The 21,368-nt window shown below is 44.5% G+C and overlaps 1 protein-coding gene across 3 annotated transcripts in view; it reads left to right on the forward strand.

Annotated features, from left to right (window-relative positions):
• SEMA3B (semaphorin 3B) overlaps window positions 1-17,442 on the forward strand; it is a 32,506-nt gene extending 15,064 nt beyond the window's left edge. For all 3 annotated transcript variants that reach the window (XM_066596877.1, XM_066596878.1, XM_066596876.1), the window contains exons 2-18: window positions 1,315-1,433; window positions 2,434-2,588; window positions 4,339-4,401; window positions 6,131-6,250; window positions 6,447-6,540; window positions 8,163-8,282; window positions 8,623-8,765; window positions 8,851-8,968; window positions 9,456-9,525; window positions 12,003-12,147; window positions 12,228-12,447; window positions 12,530-12,621; window positions 12,912-12,953; window positions 13,042-13,199; window positions 13,745-13,800; window positions 14,094-14,233; window positions 15,601-17,442. In XM_066596877.1, the coding sequence (XP_066452974.1) occupies window positions 1,334-1,433; window positions 2,434-2,588; window positions 4,339-4,401; window positions 6,131-6,250; window positions 6,447-6,540; window positions 8,163-8,282; window positions 8,623-8,765; window positions 8,851-8,968; window positions 9,456-9,525; window positions 12,003-12,147; window positions 12,228-12,447; window positions 12,530-12,621; window positions 12,912-12,953; window positions 13,042-13,199; window positions 13,745-13,800; window positions 14,094-14,233; window positions 15,601-16,080 (2,316 nt within the window). In that variant the 5' untranslated portion in view covers window positions 1,315-1,333 and the 3' untranslated portion in view covers window positions 16,081-17,442. The remainder of the gene's footprint in view (window positions 1-1,314; window positions 1,434-2,433; window positions 2,589-4,338; window positions 4,402-6,130; window positions 6,251-6,446; window positions 6,541-8,162; window positions 8,283-8,622; window positions 8,766-8,850; window positions 8,969-9,455; window positions 9,526-12,002; window positions 12,148-12,227; window positions 12,448-12,529; window positions 12,622-12,911; window positions 12,954-13,041; window positions 13,200-13,744; window positions 13,801-14,093; window positions 14,234-15,600) is intronic.
• The last annotated feature ends 3,926 nt before the right edge of the window (window positions 17,443-21,368 follow it).

Below are 21,368 nucleotides of genomic sequence, written 5' to 3' on the forward strand. Positions count from 1 at the left end.
TGAATGCAGCCTGTAGTGTAAAGAATGGAGGTTTGCCATTCTGGTTGTCATTCAGGATCCTGTATACCGTAGTTGTTTCTATCTTTATATATAAAAATATATTTCTGTTTTCTGTTCTTTATGCATGGCCAAATGACTGGACCAAAATTGCCTCATGTAAATCAGGCGCTTTGGAAAGTTTATTCTACTGGGTTTCAGATCTGTAGGACCTACTGTTTTTCACATTGACAAAAAAATTGGAATACTAATGCAAATATTATAAGGGTTGTCCTTCACTGGATAACCCGGCTTCAATAGGACCGCCTCTATTAAAATTAAAAAAGCTAACTATATTTACCCCTCCATGGCCACCGGGATCCAGCGCTGCAGCCCCACTGTGGTCTGGGTTATTGCTGTGACAGAGAATGTCCCAGGAAATCAGGTGACCACTGCAGCGTTACAGCAATAACCGGGACCACAGCGGGGCTGCAGCGCTGGATCCCAGCTGCTGTGGAAGGGTAAATATAGTTCACTTTATTATTTTAATACAGGGGGTCCTATTGTAGTGGGGTTGTCAAGTAACCGGACAACCCTTTTGATTAAAATCTCTTCGGGACTCCACTGGCAAGATGCCAAATTTCCGGCATAACAACCCATCCTTTTTTTTTTTTTACCCAGTGTGAACGGACTCTGCTTTATTATATTGTCTTCATATCAGTAGCAAACAAAGTTTTTAACTTGCAAACAACAAACAATTCTGTCCCATTTATATGGGACGACACGACCGCATGAGCGCTGACGTCACCGCTAAAGTTGTTAGCGCTCGTGCAGAGTGTCTAGACAGGCAGAGACCACCGCTGGATCGCGGGCTATCAAATTTACTGTTAGAGGTGAATACCCACAAAGCCATGCAGCCTTTAACTATCAATCTGAAAATCATGCCAATGTTAAGGACTACATCATAGGGCTTATAGCTGCCAGTTGTGGTCCTGTCAGGGTTTTTTTTTTGCTGCGGTTTTCTGGAAGGTTGCAGCAAAAGACACAAACTGACTGTGATATATGTAGAAACAAGTGGGTGATCCCCCTCTGCGTTAAGGGATATGAGAATATAAAGATGTCCTGTAGGGGAATCCTACACTGGAGAGCGTCCAGGGATGTATTGTGATGGGGATGGGGAGGACACTGGGGCCCTGCAGAAGAAACAAGTGGCTGTTGCTGGATACCATGTGGTGTCATACCGGGGGTGTAGGACTTATCACAGACCTCCAATAGAGGATTTTCTACTGTGTTGTTATATTCCGGTTCATCTACAACCATCATCTTGTTTTCTTGCAGGTCGGCGGGTCCCTTTAAGATGAGAGTCTTCTGCAGTTACCTGCTAATTTGTGTTTTGCTGTGCTGGGACGTTAATGGGAACAGTACGATCACCCCGCGCCTGAAGCTGTCCTATCATGGTGAGCATGGTTGCTTACACCCTACAAATATAAATCTGCTTTCATGCTTTTCTGTTATGTTCTTAAAAACTTAATTTAGTAACTCATCTCTGGGAATGCTGGGTGATGGGTATAATGGCGGCCAATTCAGTAACTTATCTCTGGGAATGCTGGGTGATGGGTATAATGGCGGCCAATTCAGTAACTCATCTCTGGGAATGCTGGGTGATGGGTATAATGGCGGCCAATTCAGTAACTCATCTCTGGGAATGCTGGGTGATGGGTATAATGGCGGCCAATTCAGTAACTCATCTCTGGGAATGCTGGGTGATGGGTATAATGGCGGCCAATTCAGTAACTCATCTCTGGGAATGCTGGGTGATGGGTATAATGGCGGCCAATTCAGTAACTCATCTCTGGGAATGCTGGGTGATGGGTATAATGGCGGCCAATTCAGTAACTCATCTCTGGGAATGCTGGGTGATGGGTATAATGGCGGCCAATTCAGTAACTCATCTCTGGGAATGCTGGGTGATGGGTATAATGGCGGCCATATTGCTTATTATGTGGCAGTCCTGAGCTTGTAGAGGACAATTGTAGGAGAGCTGAGTGACAGTGAGCAGTCTAGTGCTGCTCACAAGGACCGTCACTAACAGTGTGACGACTTGGAATGCCGGTAGAGCCGTGGATGACTACTGGCTATGTGATCTGATGAACCGACTCATACATTGTAGGAAAAAGTTATCTTTGATGTATCAATTAGTAGCTTTCCTGATAGGAGACAGAAGCAACCCAGATACCTGCATATCACACTGGTTATAACCACTGGGGGGCTCCACTTCCCACTGTAACCCTTGCACTGAGTTATATCATGTTTCCTACTCCAGTCGCACGCAGAACTGCAGTCATTGTTCTACTGTTACAACATATCTTATTCTCCAGCCATATCCAGAGCCGCAGTCACTATTCTATTGTTACATCTTATCTTATACTTCAGTCACTCTTGTCTATGTGTCCCCAGATCTGTCTCTCCATGGACTGCGCACGTACATGGTCAATCGCTCCTGCTGTTTTGACACTCTGTTACTGGACGAGGAGCGCAGTCGTCTATTCGTGGGGGGCAAGAATTATCTGCTTTCGCTAAGTCTCGATAACATCACACAGAATGATTTGATGGTAAGATCCTCATTATCATGGATACTATGGCACCTCAGTGGATGCCCCCTTCATGGGAATACGTCGGCTGCTGCTGAACGCTGCCATGTTGCATATCGTTCACAGAAGTGGAGAAGAACGGTTCATTTACAAGGGGAGATAATTGTCTCGCTATAAAGAGCACTGATCATTAAAGCATGTGATCATCGCTTGCTCACTACTATTTAGACACATGTCTAATGTATACATTTTAATGCAGAATTGAAAATGGCTTAAAGGGCCACTCCAGCGGAAAAACATTTTTCCATGTCTTCCCCCCTCATCTGTCTATCACACTCTGGAGGTTGCCTTTCTGTATTTCAGCCACTTTCCTGCAGTGCAATCCCCATCTGATACTTATCAGCCACCATCTTGAGAGTGAGATTATTTACTTTCACTTTCAATCAATCCCATGATGCACCAGAACAGCATTAGCCATGGGGCGGGAAATTTAATTATCATTACCTTCTATATTCCCCTAAATAACTACAGAGCATAAGAATACAGTCTGAAGATGAGCTGTGATCTCCTCTATTATACCTGTGTGACAGGAGGTGTGTGATCATCTTCAGTAACTGTGACAGGAGTGCCTGTGTCCCCCTCTAGGCAGTTTCTGTGGTAGGATTCATGCAACAGTAAAACACAGATTGAGTAATTGACTAGAAACAACGTCATACAAACTCGAGTAGATCTAACCTGGTTAGAATGGAGATCACATGTCCATCTGAGGAAAAAAATCTCAAATAGAGACAAATAACTAAGGTAACACTAGCTCGCTTACTGTATATATACTGGAGGGATAGCTACATGATGAATGAAAAAAAAATCACTGGAGTGGCCCTTTAATTCTGCCGGCACTTCCACATTAGAACTAGACATGCGGATTTCTGCAGCCACAAATGTTGCTGAGTGTTGCTGAAACATTCCGTCCTGTGTGAAAGGTCCCTAAAAAGCCTTTAAATGTGCAGGCATAAAAAATGCTCGCTGGTTAGCTGCATATCTCTGTGTAAACAGGTATATACACCGCCAATCAGTGATAGCTGTATGGGGACAAACAATAGTAGCAACATTCATCTGTCCATGTAATTATTATTATGGCTTGTTCACATCAGCAAAAATTGACCACTTCTATCAGTTTGTTTCAGCTCTATTTTTGAAGGATCCTTTTTGTATTCTTTTGTCTTTCTAAATTCCTGTGCTTGCTCATTTTAAAAAAGGATCCATGAAACGAACAACAAAACCGGAACCAAACAGAAACTTTTCCGTTCCGTTCAGTCACCCACTGAGTATAGTGTAAAGGAGAAAAAAATGGAATCTCTCCTTCCTGTTTCATTTCCGTTTTTTTCATGGAAACTATAGCGCAGAAGTCTACGCTAGCATTTCATTTAAAAAACGGAAATCAATCGAATGAGCATAACGGAAGCTCAGAAAAAAAATGGGATTTAAAATAGAATTTTTTTTTTTTCCATTTTGCAGATAGTTAGACGGACATGCAAAATGGAAAACAAAAATGCTGATGTGAACAAGCGCTGAGCAAAACTGTCACTGTCAGTTGGTGCTCATTACCACGGGCAGATGATTCGCCCATGTAAAACAACAATATGCCTGGAACAGCCAGTATTTTCTCCACTCTCCCCTCAGTATTTTAGGTGTGGTGCCAGTGGGATTTTTTTCCTACCCTGATGTAATACTTCTATGTGATCCTCATTCAGTCTTCCTCTTCTTCCTCTAGATCCCGTGGCATGCTCCTGTAGAGTGGAGGGAAGAATGCAACTGGGCAGGAAAAGACATTAATGTGAGTCGCCCTCTACTGGGAGGTTATAACCATGGTCCACGAGATGTGGTGCCACATGTGGGCTCACTATGTCACCACACACTGCCTCATGTTGATTATAGCTGCATCACTGGTAGAGAGGAAGCAAAAGGGGTCTATAGAACCATTGGACAAGGAAAAGTTTTGCAGCTTCCTTGTACTCTTTACACCTCAGTTTCTCACCATTTGCAATGGGTCTACTTGCTGTCACTGAATGGTACCATTTATTATTTACATCCAGAAACTTAAACCCCTTCCTGCTCATGAGTTCTCTTGTAATACACATGTGACTGATATTAAGTTAGGCCATATGAATAAATTTAAAAAACATCTTGTTATTTGTATAGCGCCAACTTATTCCGCAGCGCTTTCAGGTAATTTATTTATCTCCAAGCTGGGTACTCATTTTACCAACCTTAGAAGGATGAAAAGCTGAGTCAACCTTGAGTCGGCTACCTGAACCATGCGGGATTGAACACGCAACTTTCAGATCGCGAGCAAGAGTTTAGTACTGCATTTCTGCTGCCTTAACACTCTGTGCCACATCAGGCCATATTTGCATGGACGAGTGCGATATCAGTCCGAGAAACTCATGTGTACAGGAAAAAAATAAAGCCGCATATTATTCCAACACTTATAATAGGAAAAATGGCATCATATTCACATGCACAATATATGGCATTTAAGTGTGATGCAATTTTTTTTCGCACTCCCATAGAAAATTATAGGTAATATTGCTCAAAAATAGAACATGCTGTGATTTTTCTATCTTGGACCCTTGGTCGGAGAGAAAAATCGCTTAGGTGTATAAAAACATAGAAAATAATGGGTTATTTTCTTGTGCAAGTTAGCTCCATATCACAATCAGCCTTAGGTGGATTTTGCCCTTCTGGCTCTGACAGCAAGCAGAGATCTTGAAACTAGTGATAATTGAAAGTTGCAGAACTTCTCATTATATGAGGATTCTATAGGCCCCTTTTGCATCAGTTCTGTGGTGATGCAACTATAACTAACACCTGAGGTGTGAGATTACGCTTATCGTAACCTGTGCTGCCTTACATATCGCTTCACACCTCATCTTCCCAGCATGCACTGCAGTCGTCTCATTGGCCTCTATTTACTTTCTGAGCTAGCATCCTGGGGTTAAAGTGCATAGGATGCAATCAAATAAAGGCGCAGGAGATGAGGAGGGAAAAACTCAACTCTGATATGGAGGGAATGATGTGTGTCTGATATAGGGCATACAGTGTAACCTCACATATAATATCAGAGAACTGCATGTGTGTTCCTGGGCTGGAGCCGTGTGACCTGATTTACCCCGTTGGCCACATATTTGAGAAGCAATCTTTAGTGCAGCTGATTTTTATGATGGAACAGAGCGAAGCTTGCAAACCCCTGCGGGAGAAGATCTGACACATCTGTGCACAGATTGGTATTGTTAATCTGCAGGGCTGGGAGTTCAGTGTCAATGATGGGAAGATGGGGGGGTTGGTTTAGTGAATTCCATCTTGAAGGTATGACTCCCCCCCCCTCTTCTTCTTAATCAGTAGGGTCCTCTCCTTGTGCAAGTTATGCAAGTTATCCGGGTGATGGCGGCTGGCGGTGTGGGGGAGGGCTGTGCTCTCTATTTTCCACCAAGTCTCAGTACTTGTAAATTGTCATCTTGTACAAGTTGTGACATTGTTACCTCGTAACATTTTTCTCCCTGCAGCTGGAATGCATGAACTATGTGAAAGTCCTGCAGCTATATAACCGTACTCACCTGTTCACCTGCGGGACGGGAGCGTTTCATCCAGTCTGTGGCTTCTTGCACGTGGGACAGCGCACCGATGTGAGTAGTCTTGTCTGTGGAGTCACTGCGCCTGTGGTGGCAGAGATGAACACGGGTTACTTTGATTGCATCAGAAAGTGTATAGCATTAATACCATAAGAATACGAGAGCGACAAACAGGAGTCATTACTAATGACGACATAACAAATAGTGTAATTCTCCGTAGGATATTGGGTGATGTGTACGTTGTTTTCAGGACACGGTGTTTAAGCTGGACACCGCGAGGCTGGAGGACGGAAAAGGACGCTGCCCATATGACCCAAAACACGCAGCAGCCACCATAGTTGTAGGTGAGGAAATGATTCATGACCATTTATTATATAAAACCCAAGACATGATGTACAGAGCCCTGATACACACAATACCCATTATATATGAAAGTGCATCCAATGTATTCATACAGGTATACTCTGTACCGACTCTCTTATATACACTGTCTGGCCCCTTTATTAGTGCTCCGGCCCCCTCACGATTGTCATTCCCCTATAAGGAAATTCAATCGGTGATCCCAACCTGCAGCATAAAATCACATGACAAGTTTTCCATGGATCAGTTTCAGTGTGAATCCACGGGCAAATCGAGCGTTCTGAGCAATTTCAAACAATGCTTGGTCATCGGTGCTAAACTAGCCGGGGCCAGCATGGTATTTTGTTGTGAAGCAGAGTAGAGAGTATACCGGGAATGGCGTGATCGAGGAAGAACATCCAGTGAAAGAAGATCCTATGGATGGAAACAACGCGGCAGTGAAAAGCTGGGCCAGAGGAGGATGCCAGGAATCGTGCTGATCAACAGGCGCTTCACAGTCGGGAGCAGCCGAACGCAATGCTGGCGCTCCAACTAATGGGTCTGACCGCACAACTCACTGCTCCTTAGCACAGATGGGCTATAGCAGCAGACGACCAATTCCAGTGCCATTGTGACTAAGGCCACTCTCAAACATAGCGTTGGCAAAACGCTGTGATTTTGATCGATTTTTACCGCCGTTTTCGAATGCAGGTTACTGTGTCCGAGAGCGTTTTTTTTAACGCACTCAATCATTTGATGAGGTTGTTTAAAAAGCGTGAAAACACGCTAGCGCCACATTGGAGCGCATGTCTGCAAGGCCTCATTGAGGAGTGTTATATATTGCGATTGAACACCACTGTAATCGCGGTAAAAGCACATGTGTGAGAGTAGCCTGAGAGAAACAGAAAGCAGAGACTCCAAGGGGAAAAAGAGCGCAAATATTGTATCACTGAGCAGCATTTAAAAAAAAAATTCATCTGGTCAGATGGGTGCAGATGTGTGTTGCACCGTGCTGATGGGAGGTCAGAATTTGGCGCAAGCAGCATGAATCAATGAGCCATTCCTGTCAGCTTGTCAGAAAACATCAGCAACTCCATCTAGTTAGTAGCAAAAAGAAAAGATTCCTGTCCGCAGGGACCAATATCTATGTAGAATGATTTCATAATCAAGTCAAATCAAGATGTTGCAACTTAAGTCCAAAAGGGGTTTAACACACTACTAAATGGGGGGGACTCTAATAAAGGGGGCATTTGGTGTACATGCAGGGCGCTGTGATATACCCTCTCTGAACAGTCCATCCCATATACATGGAGTGCATGATGATATAACCGGTCTGTACAATCTTTACTGTATACATGGAGTTATATCCGCTCTGTACAGTCACTCCTATATACACATAGTGCAGGATGATAAACCCGTTCTGTACAGTCCCTCCCGTACACACGCAGTACATGGTGATATACCCACTCTATATAGTCCCTCCTATGTATATATAGTGCAGGCCGATATACCCACACTGTACAGTCCCTCTTATACACCTCTGATAACATTTTTTCTGCACATTAATCTTTTCCTGCATTCCTGAGCATTATCGCTGTTTTAACTGTTTCTCTCCTGGCTCACACAGGAGATGAGCTCTATTCTGGTGTTGCCACTGATCTTATGGGGCGAGACTTCACCATATTCAGAAGCCTTGGCCGGAGACCCCCATTGCGCACCGAACAGCATGACTCCCGCTGGCTAAATGGTCAGTTCTAACCGCCGGTCCTTACAGTGATGTTTACAGATCCTGCCTGCAGGGACTATGTGCAGTGCACTGTGGGGTTACATATAGGAGTGGTGGAATACTGACGCAGTCCTAGAGAGTCTCCTGAGATCACCTTCACTATGGAGTGGCTACTGAAGAGACTCTTACCCGACTGAGTGCTATATGGGGGAGGGGATGTTACTGTCTGGGATTGGTCCCGTCATAACATGGGGGATTGTTGAGCGTGATGATATAAACTACAAGTTGCACTTATAAAAGGTCTGTCCCATCAGCAGTTCTATCCAAAGTGATTTGTAACTTTTGTGCTTTGCTGTTTCAGAACCCAAGTTTGTTAAAGTTTTCTGGATTGCGGAGAGCGAAAACCCAGACGATGATAAAATCTACTTCTTCTTTCGAGAGACGCCGGTGGAGGGCCTGGGAGGAATTAAACAGTCCTATGCCCGGATAGGGCAGATTTGCCGGGTAATTACTTCTCGCTCTTCTCTACTTTCTTCTTCTATGTCTTCTATGACCATAACAACTTATCAGGGTCTCTTGTGTCTTGCAGAACGACATGGGTGGCCAACGGACCTTGGTGAATAAATGGACCACGTTTCTGAAAGCGCGCCTTGTGTGCAGTGTGCCCGGGAGAGAAGCAGGGGGAGACACTTATTTTGATGAGCTCAGTGAGTAGTTACTGGTTGTTTTGGATTTATTAGCTGTAACTATGTAATACGATGCTGCAAGGACACAGGTGACGGGTTTTATGGTACCGTGGTTAACCATTACTTGTATTATTATGTTATTTATGGGGCACACATGAACGAGGCAGTAAAGGTGATACACTGACATAAGGCATTACCTACACTTCTGACTGTCAGACTTGTGTGACACTGACATGCTGGGAGTTGTAGTGCCCAAATGGCAATAAGGGGTATAGAAGAACTGATACCTACATGAAATATATCTGTCCATCATAAAGGAATCAAAGAACGTTTCATTGTAGTAATTACTTCTGAAGGGAAACGTGGCAAACTCAATGTAGAAAAAAAGCAAAAAATAAAATTAGTTCAACTCCTTTTCGCATTTTTTTTCACTGTAACATCAACAATGCTGCAAAAAAAAAGCCAATTCATATAACCGATAACTGATAATTGTGTTTCTCTTGTCTAGAGGACGTATTTCTGCTGCAAACCCGAGACAAGAGGAATCCACTAATATATGCCCTGTTCTCCACCTCTAGGTAAGAAGTCAGCTATCCAGCCTGATGAAATTGATAGTAGACATTACCCAATATAAACTATCAACAAGATAAATTACCCATCCGCTACTGATTCTAAGTTACTGTATCAGGCGTGGAACATGACGATGAATATGGAGAGGTTTTACACCAGTTCAGTTGAACAAACAATGCTTTACTGAATCTAATATAAAAACATACTAAAGTATTATCTGGATACAATACAGTTTACTATTGTTCGAGTAAAGCTCTATTTTCACGGGCTGACAGTCGTCCCCGCACATACTCGCTCTCATGATGCTGCACGGGAGCTAGTATCGCTGGCTCACAGTGTGTGGGGGGGGGGGGCAAAGGGTGCAGGAGACTTCCCTGCTTGCTCTCCTCCACCCCTCTCCATTGACTTAACATAGCAGGCGTTCAGTTCTGAAGGACTACTATTTACACTGAGTGGTCAGCTCATCGTCCATGCAGCAAAAACGATGGTCGATGAGCTGACCGTTCAGTGTAAATACCAGCTGTTCAGTACTGAACGGCCGCTATGTTAACTCAATGGAGAGGGCCAGGGGAGACCAAGGAGAGAAATCTCCTGCACTGCCCCGACCCCCTGCTGGCCACTCTGTCAGCAGCAGCGCTTCTAGCTCCTGTGCAACAGCATGGGAGCGAGGACACACAGGGATGAGTGTTGGGCATCGTTTGCCCGACATTCGTCCCGTGTAAATGGAGCTTAACACTATAACTTGTCGTACCCTGTGAATCAGGTGCCCTTAATATTGTGCACACAGTGTAGATTTATCACAGTCAATAAATGGTTTACCCTGTCCAGGGGCAAATAGATAATTAGATGCCGGTTGAAAATAAAAGTCTATTCTGAAGTAATTTAAGGTACTTTTACACAGGCCGACTATCGGGCAAAAAATTGCTCAAACAATTGTTTTTGGCTGACAGTCGTCCCGTAGAAAAGTAGGACCCTGCAGGGTATTGAGCATGAAATCATTCATTAGTTGCTTTGTTTCAGAAACGAAGAGACTAATGAGCAACTTCTCGCTCAGTGTAAACAGGCAGTTGCTCATCCTTCAACGACTGCCCGTTACTGTGAATGGAGATGGGTGGCCGGAAAGATCTCCAGTGCGATCCTTCTCTGTTCACTGAACGACTATAGCTGCTGTGTGAAAGCATAGGAGTGATAGCCATTGGGACAGCTTATTAGGTTGGAAAAATGCCTGACAGTCCCATGTTAAAGCACACCTAATGGCCATTTACACAGAACGATTATCGCGCTAAATTCGTTCAAACTAACAAAAATGCACGATAATCATTGAGAATAAATGTAAAGCCATGGTTTACGATTTGTTTGTCCTTTACTTTCAACCAGCATAAGAATCATCGCTCGCTTCTCACTGCGTCTAAGTTCTGTGGTCAGCTAGAAGTGAGCGATACTCAACGGTGTTCTCCACCTGTCTAAAGGCTCTGCACAAGCACTAACAAGTTAGCGGTGATGTCAGCACTCTTGCAGATCGTTTAGCCAACAGTTGTCCCATGGAAATAGGGCATTAGTCTTGCAGAAACTTTGGTTAATCAAATGACCAAGTCCACTATCTGAAATGTGCAGTCATTGTCTCCTGAACAAATGTTTAGCGCAGTGCCTTTGGGGCGGGCTGTAAAGTGATGAAATAAAAAAAAGTCACTTTACTAGTGCTGAGCCTGGGGGAATGGTACTCACGATTATTCACCACTGAAACTTGAATATCCAGATATTGGCTATCGGTCTATCAGTACTCACTGATGGTTTCCCTCTCAGTAAAAGCTCAGCGCTTGCAGTCGGCAATTACAGATGACATTTCCTTGGACAAATGGCAGATTTCCCTCTAGCACTCGCAATGCAACACCTGGGGAGTGCGGCTGCAGGAATCTGAGTTGTACTCTTTCTCTGGTACAGGAAAATCCAGCTCTCTAGTAGAACTGGGGCAGCTCACTTCTCACAAGGCTCTCTGTAATAAAAAAAAATGTTACACCCTAGGTTGTAGAATCTCACAAGTCTAGTTGAAGATCAGCTCTGCTGCAGCTCTCACTAGCAGAGTCTCTCTTTTCTGCACACTATGAAACTGCTGTGCCACACCAAAACCTGCCCTTTATACTTAGTCCATCAGCCAAATCAGAAAGTAGTTCAGGTCTTGTGTTTTTGTACTTCACCTTTGCTATTATGGACTAACAACTCATGTAACCTCTCTCTGAAGGTCCTGGCAGGAGCATAAAGGACAGCAGTAATATTCATAGATATGTCCATGGGTATTTAACTCTTTACATTACATTCTGCATTATACTTCAGAATTGCACACACTATTTTGCTGGTAGTCACTGTGTACATACATTATTTATCCTCTACTGTTCTTGAGTTCCATCCTGTATTATACTCCAGAGCTGTACTCACTATTCTGCTGGTGGAGTTACTGTGTGCATTACTTATTTTGATTTTCCCCCAGTTCTGTGTTCCGCGGTTCTGCAATCTGTGTCTACACCATGAATGATATCCGCAGAGCTTTCTTGGGACCCTTTGCCCATAAGGAAGGACCCAACTACCAGTGGGTGTCATATCAAGGCAGAGTGCCTTATCCTCGCCCGGGAATGGTAAGTTAAATAATGGAGGCAGATGACTATTTGGATGGGGGATTTTGAGCGGTCACAATTAATGACTCCTCTGGTTTCAGTGCCCCAGTAAAACCTTTGGGAGTTTTGAATCCACTAAGAACTTTCCTGACGACGTACTGCAGTTTGCACGGAATCACCCGCTCATGTTCAGCCCTGTAACGCCTGGCACTGGGAAGCCGATCTTCTTGCACAGTCACTCTGACTTCACCTCCACCCAGCTGGCTGTGGACAGAGTGACTGCTGCTGATGGAGAGTACGATGTCATGTTTATTGGTACAGGTGAGAGATCCGGGTGCAATCTCTGCATCTTAGTGGCATGAATGCCCCCTGGTCCCTGTGACATGATGCTTTCTCTTTGTAGATGTGGGCACCGTACTGAAAGTCATCTCTGTCCCTAAACAGAGCTGGAATGAGAGGGAAGAGCTGGTACTAGAAGAACTTCAGGTGTTCAAGGTAAGAACAGAGTAAAATGATCAGTAGCATACCAAGAGGGCTCACAAAGGCTGCAAATAAACCAAGCCCTGACAACTAGCTCCATAGATCAGTGGTGACATAATTTGATAGGATGGATGACAAATACGATATACATGTAGCTGTACCACTGCATACTTCAGGGTTAGATTCTATACAGACCAGAACAAAGTGACATCAGTTATGGGGTTGTGTGATGTCACTGGTGGTTGGGGATGAGATCTTCTCTTCTGCAGCTTCTTATACGTTTGCACCTTCCTCTCTTTGAGCAGAATGCGTCCCCCGTCACCAGCATGCAGATATCATCTAAGCGGGTATGTTGAAGAATCCATGCTGTGTTTGCAAATCTCTGAGTCAATGTTTATTTCTCCTGTCTTGACGCAGTGTTTACTTTCTCCCCAGCAACAACTGTATGTGGGGTCTGCGAAGGGCATCTCCCAGGTACCTCTGCATCGCTGTGTTATCTATGGGAAGGCTTGTGCTGAATGCTGCTTGGCCAGAGACCCATATTGTGCCTGGGATGGGGCCAGCTGTACTCGTTACCTGCCCAACAACAAGCGGTAAGAGACCCTTGCCGAAACTATGAGATAGCCCATCTGCTTAAAGGGGTTTTCTCACTAAAGTAGTTTTATTCTCTATGGAGAGGATATGGGATAAAGGTCTGACCAATGTGATCTCCACACCCAAAGTGTCACATGTAAATGGAGCAGCAGTGCATATACGTGACCATCTCTCCATCCAGAAGTCATTGATATGTTCCACTATCTCCCTCCAATGCTTAGAAATGAATGTAGCAGTGGTCATGCAGGTGCACCGCCACTCTATTCACATGGGGCTTTGTGGGTGTGCTGTGCTGTAGATTGTCAAGGGTCTCATTGTCCTGAACCCAGTGACCAGACATTTATCCCGTATCCTGTGGATAGATTATAAATATCTATAGTGGAAAAACCCCTTCACATACTTCCCAGTTATGAGAATTTACATGTAATTTTCCATCCATAACCTTCCACTCTAGTTCCTATGAGAATCTGCTCTTGTCAGGTAGATAGACTTCCATCATGACCAGGTTCCAAAATCTCATCTCTACTTGTTATGTCTCATACAGGAGGTCTCGTCGTCAGGACGTCCGGAATGGAGACCCAAATACACTGTGCTCTGGAGGCGAGTTCCCCCCTATGTCTTGTCTGTCTGATCTGGTGGCGATTGACCATTCATACACTGACATAACCTAGTTACACCCTGGACAAATCAGTCAAAATCTTCCATTTCGGCAAATAGGCTGCCGCGTAGAGGTCCCCATCTACTAACAGATTACTTAGTGGTTTTGTAGGTCATCTCTCAGGCTCTACCATCACTGACCCTCAAAATATTGCCACTGTATGCAGAAATTGTGATCTGATGACTTTTTTCGTTTTGTTCTATTAATTGCTCAATCTCTGCATTCCTCTATACAGAGCAGCAGAGGTTCAGCATACAGAAGAAGCGCCTGTACGGGGTGGAGGGCAGCACAGTCTTCCTCGAGTGTCTCCCAAAATCCCTACGAGCTCAAGTCACATGGATCCATCAGAAGGCACCAGAAACCCCAAGGAAAGAAGTAAGAGATACAGGCCCTTACAAGATCCAGCTGATGGGGAAGGCAGAAGGTTACTGATTAATAAGAGAAAGCAGACGAGTGGGTCGGATCCGGTGGCGAGAATTCCTGAGCGCCTGCAGAGACGAGCGCGTACTCACCCGTGCCCGGCTTCCCCGGCTCTTTCATGTGCCGGCTGCCGGGCAGCTGGCGCATGCGCAGACTGGAGCCGGCGGCCGGGTGAGTGACGCTTCTGTGCGAGGCTCTGCGAGCCCCGCACAAAAATAGGACATGCCGCGGTTTGTTTGCCGCGCGAGATTTCGCGCGGCCAAACCGCGGCCGTCTGCATAGGAGTGCATATTGTAATGCACTCCTATGCAGGCTTTGAGCGGCGGAAATCCCGCCGTGGGATTTCCGCCCGTGTGCAGGCGGCCTTAGGCTACTATTAAACACTGCAGTTACTGTACTGAAACGCACAGAAGGAGCTACATGGATTGCAGCCTGAATGTCCAGTAGTCACTGAGCCGAGACTTCCAGGTGCTGTAATCAATGTAGCTCCTTCTGCGTTTTTCAGTGCAGTAATGGCAGTATGCAATAGCACCCTAATAGCCCATTTACATGGGATGGACTGTTGGGCAAAGGATGCCCAGCAGCTCGTCCCAGTGATGCTCGCTCCTGCGCTATTACACATGAGTGAGTATTGCTGGCATCACAGCGCTGCGGGAATGGAGGTGGAGTGGGCCTGGGAGCGTTCAGATGTTGCATGCATTTACATGGGGCGATTGTCATTGAAATTCCCGCAGAAGCGTTGGAATTTGAACTATAATCGTCCAATGTAAATGGGCCATACGGGTTTCTTCACACAGGCTGTATTTTTCACAGCGGAAAACCTGCAGCAAATAAGCAGAAGCTAAATCCACACCCAAATGGTGCCGATGTGCCACGGGTCTCAACATTTGCATTTGCACTGTCAAAATCTGCAGCATTAATTAACTTGCTGCGGATTTGGAATTCAGAGTGTATTTCTAATACTAGTCCACATTTCTTGTACAGTAAATGCTGCGGATTTTCCGCAGAAAATTCCACTGTATTTACGTCCTGTGTGAAGGCATATTAAAACTAAATTATTTTTGGACTGCCAGTCAGTATCATCTCTGGACATCCTATGGTATTATGGCCAGCACAGCCGCTTCACATTAAACTCCACTTTTGAAGATCTTTTACCTCTAGATGTCAGCTACACATAATGTTAAGTAATTTTATGTATTGCACTCTAGTCACTTCCAAAGCTGCAATCACAATGTTTCATTTGGTCTTATGCGCAGTTGACTCTCAGGACATCACATCCCCTGCTGCCTCAATGTAAACATGTTTTTTTTCATTCTTTCTAGGTACAGTTTGATGAGCGGGTAATAAAGACAGATCGCGGAGTTCTCCTGCGCAGTGTAATGCGGCGCGACGCTGGTATTTATCTATGCCACTCCTCGGAGCATGGGTTTACACAGCTCCTACTTCAGCTAAACGTAGAGGTCATTCCTCCTTCTCGGGCCGAGGAGTCATTGAGTACTCACCGTATGCCACAAACAAGATGGTACCATGAGTTTATGCGGCTTGTTCAGCAGCCGGGCTCCAAAGGAGAGCAAATGTGTGAGGAACTATGGGCTCGTAAGGGCCGGACATCTCACCCTCCGGGGCCCCAGGGTGCACCACAATTACCAGTATGGAAGGGCTCTGAAAGGCCACTACCTCCTCTTAGTATGAAAGCAAAAGCACACAAATGGAAGCACCTGGAGGAAAAGATAAAAGTACGGAGTCGTCGGACGCATGAACGCCAAAGAGCTGACCGCGGACCCAGAAGTGCCCCAAGTTAGGTGGCTGCATCTCTTGGATATATGCACCTTTTATAATGTACATGGAGCCAGGGCTGGTAGGGGGTAATCTCTGGCAGGAGCAGAGGTACCATTGCATCACTGTAAAGCAGAGCAACGTAACAGTGTACAGATACTATTGCTCTGTAACCCTCTGTCCTACCAAAGAGTGTTGCTCCACTAACTCCGGGTCAAGGTGGGAATGCAGAGTCTGTCCTATGTGAGCTCAGCCCAAGGTTGCCTTATTTATGAGCACTCCAATCACCCTAAAACGGCACACAGTCTGCAGACGAAGGGCTGTGCCCCTCAACTAGTCCCTATTTAGAGTATACAGAGCCCAATGTCCCAGGACCACAGCTGGACATTCGCAGTGCACTTGGCGTTCTCCCATGACTAATTCATTCCAAGACTTGAACCCATTTTTTAGCAAACTTCTCTGTTCTAAAGAACAATCCCCAAGTATCTGTAGTCCATGAATCAAACAACAGGCCTGCGCATACTGCTACGGATACCATTACTGATGCTGCACGTATCAGACACCCCTGTCTATAGGACACACAGTCATCGGTAATTACACATCACTGACTGTTCTGGTAATAGGACCATGAGACAAAGTGGAAACTGGTTGAAAATGGTTTCATTGACACATTATTTCCACTGCCTTCATATTCAAAACACATTCAACATTGCAAAAACTAACCTCAGATCCTGTAACGCCACACTCTGGAACAAATCGTCAAAGCCACTTAAAGGAGATTGTGCACTTATCCAATGTGGTGGCAGAAGTACATCCTGACGTGACAATAAGGTGCACAGCCTGGTCTGTTCTCATGGATCTGGCTGCATACACTATGCGCAGGTTTACCACCCCTGTGTTTCTGCAACATTGAGGACTGTTACATGGGTGGCACGATCAGCCAGCCTCTGGGGTCCTACAAAAAGATGAGGGTTGTCCGCATGTGTCCAGGTTCACGGTTGTAACTCTCACTACTTTTTCTAATGTAAGATATAATTATTTATCTTGAGCCCTGCAGTGTGAGCTCACTGCTGCATGTGCTGCCAGCAATGGGATATATACATACTCCATGGTCTTATACATTTCAGTCTCGGGATATCCCCCCCCCCCCCCCTTAAGATTACGGAGACACCCCCCCCCCCCTCCACCAGACGCCCACGTACAGACAGATCCTTATTTTTGTTAGTGTAAATATCTTTTAAAGTATAAATTAACCCTTTCTGCTGCTACAAGTCTAATCTGCCGGCCCGAGCTGGTCATTGGTACGGTTGGAGAATTACCGGATCTTATGGTGTGAAAACTGGAGAGAGAATGAACTATTAAGTTAACACAATAAAAGCAACTATTTAGAGGCGGTGTGGATTATTCTGGGGGTGCGGGAAGGTTCAGGCCTAAACTCCATAATACAACTGCTTGCTGTGAATCTTACATGTAATTCCAGGTTGGAAAGTGACTGAACATGATGGTTCACTCAACTGATACCCACAATATCAGGATCCCTCTCATCATCATTAACCTCTTAATGACTGCTTAATATGCCTTTTTACTGACCTCACTAATGGGCTTTAATCCTGCACATACATATTTAAGGGAGTGGCTTAGCTGACTACTGACAGCCAGGTTTCTACTCTAACTGGCAGGAACAGAAAAACTTTAGACCCTGGCAGTTTAACCTCTTGACGCTCAATAGCTCCTTCTGTCACCCATTGGCACCCTGCAGTGTGATCACAAGGTACCAATAGGTTCCCATGGCAGCCAGAAGACTGACAAAGGCCTCCCATTTATTAGTATATTAGGCCCCGCCTCCAGCAGAGTCTAATAGGTTGTTGTCATAGGCTTAGTAGAGTGTACTACATAAGTAATACAATGTACTATCCTAGCGCTTGAACAATCACATCCTCAAGTGCTCTTGAGGGACTAAAGAAGTTTTGAAAAAAGTTAAATAGATTTTAATTTAAAGAATAAAAAGCGGGTTAATACACTTTTTCCCCCACAAAAAAGGTTTAAATGACTAAAATACAATTTTTTTTAAATATACATAATAGGTATTAACATCATATAAATAATTTAAACACAAAAGAATTGCTGTTTTCTTTTGTTTGCCTCCCAAAAAACGGAATTAAAAGCAATCCAAAAATCAAATGTATCCTAAAATGGTACCAATAAAAACTACAACTCTTCTAAAAAAAACAAGCCCTCACAGAGCTCCGCTGCCGAAAAAATAAATATGTTCAGTATCTAGAATGTGGCGATGCAGAATCAATTGTGTTTCCTTAAAAACATGTTTTTATTATGCAAGAGGTAGTAAAAAGTTAAGACAACAATTTCTATAAACTTGTTATCACAGTAATCGGGATAATCCAGACAGAAGGTACCAAATGTAGCAAAGTTTAATTTAAAATTAAATGTAATCAAGTTTATATAGTTTTTTACATTTTTTTACAGCTTTAGAACAATAAAAGCATGTTGTTTTTTTTTGTTTTTTTTTAAAGAAAAACAATTGTCTCTGCATTGCTGCATTCTGAGACCCAGAGCATTTTATTTTTCTTGCAACAGAGCTCTGTGAGGACTTGTTTATGTGGGGAGAGTTGTGGTTTTTATTGGTACCGATTTAAAGTACTTGTGACTTTTGGATCGATTTTTATTACAAATTTTGGGAGATGAATGAAAGAATAATAGAAATTCTGGCATTACTCTTCTAAATTATTTTTATGGCATTCATCCTGCGAGATAAAGAATAAAATTAATTGTTTGTGTCGTTATGAATGCGTAATATTAATATGCATTTTTTTAACTTTAGTTTTTCTTTAATTTATAATTTACTGACCTTCTTTTGCCCCCTTTTTTAGACTCTCAGGGGGACTTGAGGATGTGTTTATTAGATCCCTAGGACAGTGCACTGCAATACATATGTAATGCATTCTACTACGTCTATGACAGCAGCCTGTGGAATATCCTGTTCCATCTAGAAGAGACCTTCCCAAGTTGTAGAAAAAGACTTAAGGCTACATTCACACGAGCCCGAAACTCACGCGAATATGAACTTTATTCTTTTGAATGGAGTCATACACATGAGCGATTTTTTTTCTTTCCCTCAGCAATGCTGCGAGGTAAAAAGAATCGCTGCATGTCCTATTTTTTCACGTTCCTTGGAATGCATTGCCCATTGTTTTCAATAGGACAGTAAAATATATTGAATGCCGTGTGATGTGCACGCGAGTGTTGTTTCCCATTGAAAACAATGGGAAACACTTGCTGATTCTCCAACACTCGTGAATTAGGGCTTATTTACACGAGCGTACATTGCCCGGTGTTTTTACGGCCAGCCGATACACGCTTCCATCTGAGCAGTCCCCCCTTCCCCCCATCCCTCACCAGCTCTCTCTGCCTCTCTCCTCTCTTCCGGCTGTTTTTCAATGGTAGTGGGCGAGACAGAGCTAAGCTCCTGCCCCTTGTCCACAGCCAGAAATGAGAGTGGGCGGGACAGAGTGGAGCTTAGCTCTGCCCCCGTCCTGCCCCTCCCATTGCAAGCAGTGGAAAGGGGGCAGGAGCTCAGAGCACTAGCTCCCGGCTTGGCCCGACCACCTCCTCCCCTTGCAGAGAGAGACAGCATATATCGGCCGGGCCTGACCGATATACGCCTATCTGAATAAGCCCTAAGCGTGTGACGAGAAGTGATGCGAGGTGTTCTTGCACCCGCCCATGTGAATGTAGCCTAATTGAATTTTCAAAGGAGAAAAACTACTATTGGTGACCTATCCCCAGGTGAGGATACTACTACTATTGGTGACCTATCCTCAGGTGAGGATACTACTACTATTGGTGACCTATCCTCAGGTGAGGATACTACTACTATTGGTGACCTATCCTCAGGTGAGGATACTACTACTATTGGTGACCTATCCTCAGGTGAGGATACTACTACTATTGGTGACCTATCCTCAGGTGAGGATACTACTACTATTGGTGACCTATCCTCAGGTGAGGATACTACTACTATTGGTGACCTATCCTCAGGTGAGGATACTACTACTATTGGTGACCTATCCTCAGGTGAGGATACTACTACTATTGGTGACCTATCCTCAGGTGAGGATACTACTACTATTGGTGACCTATCCTCAGGTGAGGATACTACTACTATTGGTGACCTATCCTCAGGTGAGGATACTACTACTATTGGTGACCTATCCTCAGGTGAGGATACTACTACTATTGGTGACCTATCCTCAGGTGAGGATACTACTACTATTGGTGACCTATCCTCAGGTGAGGATACTACTACTATTGGTGACCTATCCTCAGGTGAGGATACTACTACTATTGGTGACCTATCCCCAGGTGAGGATACTACTACTATTGGTGACCTATCCCCAGGTGAGGATACTACTACTATTGGTGACCTATCCTCAGGTGAGGATACTACTACTATTGGTGACCTATCCTCAGGTGAGGATACTACTACTCATTGTGACCTATCCACTGCTCAGGATGGCTGCTGATCAGCTGATGAGAATCTGCTACATACGACGGGAATGCTCAAAACACAGTCTGTAGTGCAGTTGCCCAGTTTGGCATTGCAGCCCTCTCATAGAGAGCTGCAATACCAAAATCAGGCCACCATGCTATGGATGTAGTTTTAAAAGTTCAAACCATCTTGAGCGGTGAACCCCTGCCAATCTAATGTTGGTGGGAAAGGCGAAAGAGATCTAGACTCTGATGGAACTTGTTGGCGTATTTTGAATAGTGATAGAATACAACCAATGGAATCCATTGATTAGAATTATACTTCATTAAAATGCAGTAAAAAAGGCATTTCAGGGTAAGCAAACATCTCCATCAGACAACTGGATTAATGGCTCTTGTACAGATAATGCAAACTCCTCAGATTGACGTCAAATGTGAGAAAATGGCCAACTTTACTGTGGTCCCAGTGGAGCAACAGGAGAATGCTAGGGAGAGCGAGACAGAGGAAGCCGGCCAAGAAGCGATGATTGGCAGTGTGCCGAGGATGTATCACAGTGAGAAGTCATTGGGCAAGCGCACACGAACAGTATACGACTCTCTGTGAAGTGCTGGCTTGTTGCTGTCACTTGTTGCTGGTGAGATGTCACTGCGGGGATCTGCATTGTTTTCTGTCGCACACCATGCAGAGCATTTCACAGAGAGTCACAGACCAATTCATGTTTGCTTAGCCAGTAAGGACTGCTCACTGCCAGTCCTCTCCTCCTTGCCCGTTGTCTCGGTCTCGCTCTCCCTAGCATTCTCCTGTTGC

Source organism: Eleutherodactylus coqui, chromosome 3, assembly GCF_035609145.1.
Source record: "Eleutherodactylus coqui strain aEleCoq1 chromosome 3, aEleCoq1.hap1, whole genome shotgun sequence".
Taxonomy (NCBI): Eukaryota; Metazoa; Chordata; class Amphibia; order Anura; family Eleutherodactylidae; genus Eleutherodactylus; species Eleutherodactylus coqui.